Genomic DNA, 7,705 nt, shown 5'->3' with positions numbered 1-7,705 from the left:
GGTGAGGCCTCTCACGCAGCGCGACTCTGGTTCGGGCAGCATGTCTGAGAAGCGGCAAACAGAGGATCCCGGAACCCGGCGGCTCCCCAACTCCTTCAGTGGTGAGTTCTACTCTCCCGCAGGGTCTGAGGGGGGGAGGTTCACCGCCGCCCCTTCGCTGTCCCTTGAGGACCGAGCCCCAGCCTGCCGCGTGAGCTCCGTAGTCTGATGACCGGATTCCCGGCCGTTTTCCGCGGCTTTGGACCGTGCGAGCTCTCCCCCCAAAAGCTGTGGTCTTCTCGCTCTTCAAATGAGAATAACGAACCCTGTTTCGTAGGCTGAGGGCACGACTTAGGGGTGGTAGGGTGCAAAGCCGGGCCCAGGATGGACGTGCCAGTGGCCCCGGGCGTTTCCGACGCATAGAGCTGTGGCGGGGGCTCACGCTATCCGGGGTCCAGATGCCTGGCCTTGCGCCAGCGCTTATCTGGTTTCATACACGCGGACTTGGAAAAGCAGAAGGAACTGGCAGGCAGCAGGCGGGTGGAGCCGGCACCTGCCCCTCGCCCCTCGCCGTCTCTTCACGCCTTGCCCATGACCCTTCTACCTCCTAGCCTCCTCCACCCAGCCCTCGCCCACCCTGGGGGGACCCCCCTCCTCCGGAACTGGAAAGAGCCCTGGATGCCCCACGCGCGGCTCCGGACACATAGTAGGCCCATACACAGTAGGCCGTATAGAGGAAAGAAAAGGAAGTCCCTCTTTTGCTTTCATATATCTCTTTCTAGCCTCACTTTCTGCCCCGTTTCCCCTTTCTACTTTACTCCTTTTGTCTTAGGGCAACTCTTCCTTCAGGATTTTTGTCCCTCATTTGGAACTCTTAAGTTCCCCTACCCTCACTCTCACCCTGCTAGGCCCTTCCCAGTCTTGAAGGTGAGAACCGCTACCATCTGGAGCCTTTACTGGCCAACTCCCGAGAGGGGGTTCCAACCAAGAGAGGTGATGGACCTCCCAGGAGTATTGCTGCTTTAATCCTCTCAGGATCTCTTAGTGATCCAAAGGAATTAACAGTATTTCTAAAGATGGCATTTCAGACAGGAAGACACAGTGAAAGAAATTTAGGGGGCTGGGCAGGCTTTTTCAGCACCCTACAAAGAACACTTATTGAAGTCATCTGTTCTGATTGTTTGTAAGGACAACCTTGTCCATCTGTTTTATATAAGTCTGATTTATCTGGTCCAGGGATCCCTATCTTTAGTTCCTTCCCAGGAGCATCAAAAGAATGAATAAAAATCTTTATTCCTCCCTTTTCACAACTAAGCACCATAGAAAGTTACCTTCCCAAACTGGAAGTGTAAACAACCAGAAATTGATGAGAATAATAGCAAAATAAATAAGTAATTGAACGCTAACTAGGCTGGGCTCTGTGCCAGATATTTTATATACATTGTTTTATTCAGTTTTCACAACAGATGATGTGGTAGGTACTGTTCCTATCCCTACTTGGAGAAAACTGGTACTCAAAGGGGTTAAGTTACTTAAAGTCACACAGTTTGTAAGTACTGGAGCCATATTTTCAATGTGGCTCTGATCTAAAAGTTCAAGAGGAAAAAAACGGTATCACTTCCTTGGTAGTTAGTTGTGTAAGAAGACGGGTAGCATGCATTCCTCTGTACCCTGACCTCTTGGTAAGAAACTGCAGTGGGAAATGACTTTGGAGGAGTTTCTGGAATAAACATGATCTTTGTACTTAATGTTTCTTACAGTCACAGGCCACTTTTTAACTCTAAGTTGTTTTCCTTGGTTCTACACTTAACAATTTTTTATTTTACTTTTTTTAATTTTTGAGACCGAGTTAGAGTGCTGTGGTGTCATCATAACTCACAGCAACCTGAAACACCAGGGTTCAAGCAATCCTCTTGCCTCAGCCTCTGGAGTAGCTGCAGCTACCAGCATGCGCCACCAGACCCTGCTAGGTCTCATTCTTGCTCAGGATGGTCTCAAACTCCTGAGCTAAGCAGTCAACCCACCTTGGCCCCCCAACTATGCCCAGCCTACCTACCAATTTTTTAGACAGAAATCTTTTAAGAATTAATGAAAACTTATTCACCCTTAGAAAAGAATACAGGCTTGGCGCCTGTGGCTCAAGTGGCTAAGGCACCAGCCACATACACCTAAGGTGGCAGGTTTGAATCCAGCCTGGGCCCGCCAAACAACAATGACAGCTGCAACCAAAAAAATAGCCAGGCATTGTGGCCGGTGCCTGTGGTCCCAGCAACTTGAGCCCAGGAGTTGGAGATTGCTGTGAGCTATGCCACAGCACTCTACCCAGGGGGACAGCTTGAGGCTCTGTCTCAGAAAAAAAAAAAAAAAGAAAAGAATAGAAACACAGTTTTGCTTGTTCTATGTCACTTTTTTTTTCCAATGTAAACCTTCAAGACGACGCTGGTAGGAAAGCTAGATTGTAGCTAGATAAATTACTAGAATTTATTAAATACAATTCTTTAAATGCTTGTCTAAGTGCTTTACAAACATCATCTAATTGCAATTCTGTAGCAGTTTAACATCATTTGCCATTTTATAATAAAGAAACTGAGGCTAAGAGTGGTAAAAATCACACACAGCTCTTAAGATGGAGAGCCAAGTTTCAAACCCAGGCTATCTGATTTTCCAAACTATTTTCCCTATCTTAGAGATGCGTACCAAAATATAGAGTCCTGTCCAACATCACTACTACTAAAGTTGAGAGACAGTAAACAAAGAAAGCCCAGAAGAACCCAGCTTCAGCCAAGACCTCTTGGATAAGGCAGGTCCAGAGGGCTTGCTTCTGAGGGAAGCAGTGGAATTATAAAAGCCCAAACTCTGTCTCTTAGATCTTTGCTGACAATTAGTTATAAGTAAATACAGCCAAACCTAGGGCAAGGCCAGTTTTTCTTAAAGCTCCTGTATTCACTTTGTAATGAAATAATGCAGGAGGATTGCAAAGAAATGTATCATTATAATTAAGAGCCATGTCAACAGAAGGAATCCCTTTGGGAGAATGTCTGAAAATAAGAATCATGGGACTGATTTGTTTATTCAGTTGTTATAGCTGAGCAGATTGAGGATAACATTGTAACTTCTTCAGTAATTACTCTGAGTTAAACCATTTTGTAGACCAAGGCTACAAAAACTGAAATTTATATATTTTTTAAATGATTAAATAGGTTCTTGGTGCTATCAGATGGTGTGAATTTTGTAAGGTAAAAGACAAAAATCACTGATAGCCTAGTCAGCTTTGAAGAAAAAAATTTTAAATAAGTTGATAAAATGATGGAGTTCAAAATCAGTTTTTTAAAAAGGCGTGGAAGACTATTTTCTTAAACTGTGGTAACAACAAAAAAGTGAACACCAGTCCTCTGCATCTACTTTGGATCCTATACACAGAAATCTGTCATAATGTTTATTATGCGATTTTATAGTTACCAGTGTTACCCCCATCATGAGAGCTTTGGAAAACAGAGACTATGTCCTTTATTGTATCAAGAACCTAGTAGGTATATAAAAATGTTTGTTGAAAGAAGAAGGAAGCAGGCAGGGTGAATAAAGATCTCCATGGAGTAAATTACATTGTTTAATGTTTGATTTATTTTAGTGGAGCAATTTTTCTGTTTGCAGTTTACTTTATTAAGTTTGTTATAACCCATACTGTTGACTTTAGGGTCTGACCATCATATTTCTTGTTATATATTCTAATATTTGTCTGGGTTTATATTATCAGTAAAGAGACTTTAAGCTGGGCATGGTGGCTCTTGCCTGTAATCCTAGCACTCTAGAAGGCTGAGGCCACTGGATTGCCTGAGCTCACAAGTTCAGCCTGAGCTAGAGTGAGACTCCATCTCTAAAAATAGCTGGGTGCTGTGGTGGGCTCCTGTAGTCTCAGCTACTTGGTAGGCTGAGGCAAGAGAATTGCTTAAGCCCAGGAGTTTAAGGTTGCTATGAGCTATGACACCATAGCGCTCTACCAACGGCAACAAAGTGAGACTCTGTCTCAAAAAAAATGATTTTAGTTGTCAGTACAATTTATTGTACCTAATAAGTAATCTTCATTTATTTATTAAAATGTGAGAAAAGAGAAGTTAGAGGACACAGTTGGTAGAAGGAAGTGTCAGTTCTCTGTTGATACACACTGGTTTCACCGTTCTTTTTTCTTTTTCTTTTTTTAGAGACAGAGTCTCACTTTGTCGCCCTGGGTAGAGTGCTGTGGATCACAGCTCACAGCAACCTCCAGCTCTTAGGCTTACACAATTCTATGCCTCAGCCTCCCATGTAGCTGGGACTACAGGTGCCCACCACAATGCCTGGCAATTTTTTGGTTGCAGTTTGGCCAGGGCCGGGTTCGAACCTGCTTCCCTCCATATATGGGGCCAACACTTTATTCACTGAGCCACAGGGGCTGCCCTGTTTCACCATTCTTTTCAAATCTTTTTACTCTGAGACTAGTAATTTTGACCCCAAGCATTTGGCCTGACATTTCAGTAGAATTATTCTTGAAGATACAACCAATAAAATTGTGGTTCACCCCTGTCTGTGATCCTGGGGACTGAGGAGGCTGAGGCTGAGGCTGAGGCAGGGGGATTGCTGGAGTCTAGGAGTTCAAGGCTGCAGTGAGCTATGATCATGCTACTGCACTCCAGCCTAAGTGACAGAGATTCTGTCTCTTAAAAAAAAAGTCTCAGACACAAAATTATAGCAAACTTCTTGTACAGTTGGAGTTAGCATTTACAGTAGTACAGTGTAGTGACATCACAGTGTAATTTATAATTAAAATTCTAGGTTGAGGTTGCAGTATTACCACTAGAAGATTTCTATGAAAGATGTCAAAGAAAGTGTAGAACTCTAACTATCCCAAATATAGTCTGTTTCTACTCCAGAGATAGTCCCCTAGCAGGTTGTTAGTTTTGTTACTTTATCCATGGTGTGCAGCTGCCAGAAGGCCACTTAATAAAAAGTTTATTCCTATGAACTATATCAATAATGATCTGAAAGTTGTAACAATTGTATCAAACACTTCCTAAATGTCAAGCACTTTACATAAAATATTTTGTCATTTTGTCTTCATAACAGCCATGTGAAAGGAATATTGTTCTCTCCCCATTTTACTGATGAGAAAATTTAATAGTAGAAGTGGAATCTGACACCAAAACTCAAGCTCTTAGCCACTGCTTAGCTTTTCAACCTCAGCAAAGAATGGGAAACCTTATAATCTTGTTTTCTTATTCCTCTGTTTACCTTTTTTATTTTATTATTTTTTTCTTTTTATTTTTTATTTTGAGACAGAGTCTCACTAGGTCACCCTCGGTAGAGTTCCATGGCGTCACAGCTTATAGCAACCTCCAACTCCTGGGCTTAAGTGATTCTCTTGCCTCAGCCTCCCAAGTAGCTGGGACTATAGGCGCCCATCACAACACCTGGCTACTTTTTTTGTTGTAGTTGATTAGCTAGCCAGGGCTGGCTTCAAACCTGCTACCTTTGATGTATGCAACTGGTGCCATGACCACTGTGCTACATGGGTGCGGAGCCTGTTTCCCATTTTTAAATGAAAGTAATTTACCCTTTAAAGACTTTTATGAAAAAAAGTAATTATACATAATTTTAAGATGTCCGAGTAAAAGAGCTGGAAAGAAAACACCTGGAAAAGGAGGATTTTGTTCTGTTTAAATGTATTTCAGCCTAGTCTAAATTCAATTAACTTAATACCCATAGTGAAATTGTTTTTCTCTCCAATTTTTGTAAACATAAGGGTTTCTATGTTTCCAAGACATGGGTATGTTCAACTCACTTTTCTGCTTTCCTGAATTCTCTCTTACCTCACAATTGGAAAAGGTCTGATTTTATAAAAAGAGAAAAGCACTTGAGGAAAGCAGTTGACAACTACTTTGAGACAGAAGATGATTCTGAATTGTATTCTTGCATCTTGTTTGCTGACATGTAGTTTTGGTCTGTCTTATGTAATAGGAAGCTTCTCTTTCCCCCAGAGAAACAGCAGAATCACTAATTCTACTCATTCAGCAACTATTTATTTAACATATTGTTTTTGGAGTACTGGTTTTTCACTAAATATCTTCTGTATATCTCATTTACTCATCACACTAACCCTCTGAGGATATGTTCTTATTAGCCCAATATTTATATGGGTAGACTGAGGCACAGAGGGGGATGGTCTGAACCCATTATGCTATACTGTTTCAATAAGACCACAATCTCATGAAGACAGACACTGAATAAGATAATTACAAGTGCGATAAATGTTTAAAGAGGATTAAGTATTATTGTAGCTTAAGAGAGAGAGGCCTATTTAAGACTGAGGCATCCACATTTAAAAATATTGATGTTCTCACCTATTTTTTTCCTCCCATTTTGTGGTCTGAAACGTTTGAAGGAGGGAAAGGTCCAGAAAATCCTTGAGGTGCTTGGGACATAAAATATTTATGCTTAGTTAATTTGCTTATTCTTTTTGAGATAAGCAAAAGATTCCCTTTATTTCAACTTCTTTTGAAAATCTTATTTGTTTGTTTGTTTGTTTGTTTATTTGTTTGTTTTAAGACGGAGTCTTGCTCTGGGCTAGAGTGCCATGACATTAGCCTAGCTCTTACCAACTTCAGGCTCGTGGGTTCAAGCAGTCCTCCTGCCTCAGCCTCCTGAGTAAGTGGGACTACAGGTGCCCACCATGACACTCAGCTAATTTTTTTCTGTTTTTAGTAGAGACAGGTTCTTGCTCTTGCTCAGACTGGTCCAGAACTCCTGATCTCAAGGGACCCTCCCACCTTGGCCTCCCAGAGTGCTAGGATTGCCGGCATGAGCCATCACACTCAGTCCTTGAAAAATCTTTCTTAAAAGGATTAGTCCATTTCTTTTCCTTAATATTTCATGGTAAATACATTTTGAGCTTTGCGATTCAAATCACATAATGCGTTCTCAGTGTCAGTTCTTTTTGTTCAGTATTTATAGCTATAAATGGTTTATAACAGGGAGGAAAAGTTAGTCTTCCATAGTGGTTCTTTGCTTGCTGCCATCTGGCCTGCAGCCACTCTGTCTCAGAGAATAATTTCTTCCCCAGAGGCTTAAGGATAAGGGCAGTTGAAGAGCTAAACTGTGCCTAATTAAAATAATAATTTGAAAAGCAGGCTATAGTGTATGCTTGTTTGCTTGAAATCCTCTGCCTAAATGAACTGCAAGTCGTGATCTCTAATTAAACATAATTTTTGCAACATGTTTATTGAGACCCTACCATGTGCTAAGCCACAGTTATAGTAAAAATTTGATTATTTGAAGATGTATTTATATTCAATTTTACCTGCCCTCACCTTGAGTTTTTGTTTATCAGGTCTTATTAAGATCTTTCAAAACAAGCAAAAGAAAGAGAAACTAAGAAGCTAGAATATGTATCCCTATTTGAATAGCTAGAAGTAAGATTAAATGCATTGTATAATTTATGAAAGTCTTTGTCCTCAAATAAATATTGTAGGAGATAGGACAGGAACAGGGGTCATAATAGCCCAAGCCCAAATCTGGCTGACTGCCTATTTCTCTGTGGCCCACGAGCTATGAATAGTTTTTATACTTAAAAATGGTTTTTCTTTTTTTTTTTTTATTATAAGAGACAGAATTTCACTTTGTCACCCTCAGTAGAGTGCTGTGGCGTCACAGTTCACAGCAACCTCCAGCTCTTGGGCTTAGGCGATTCTCTTGC

General features: G+C 41.3%; 1 protein-coding gene across 1 annotated transcript in view; it reads left to right on the top strand.

Annotated features, from left to right (window-relative positions):
* Nucleotides 1–6: 6 nt before the first annotated feature.
* STOM (stomatin) overlaps nt 7–7,705 on the top strand; it is a 32,145-nt gene continuing 24,446 nt past the window's right edge. The window contains exon 1 of the mRNA XM_003785263.3: nt 7–101. Coding sequence (XP_003785311.1) covers nt 41–101 — 61 coding nt within the window. The 5' untranslated portion in view covers nt 7–40. The remainder of the gene's footprint in view (nt 102–7,705) is intronic.

Source organism: Otolemur garnettii, unplaced genomic scaffold (genome assembly GCF_000181295.1).
Source record: "Otolemur garnettii isolate 467f Iridium unplaced genomic scaffold, OtoGar3 scaffold00014, whole genome shotgun sequence".
Lineage (NCBI taxonomy): Eukaryota > Metazoa > Chordata > Mammalia > Primates > Galagidae > Otolemur > Otolemur garnettii.
This window is presented reverse-complemented; position numbering and strand designations above follow the sequence as displayed.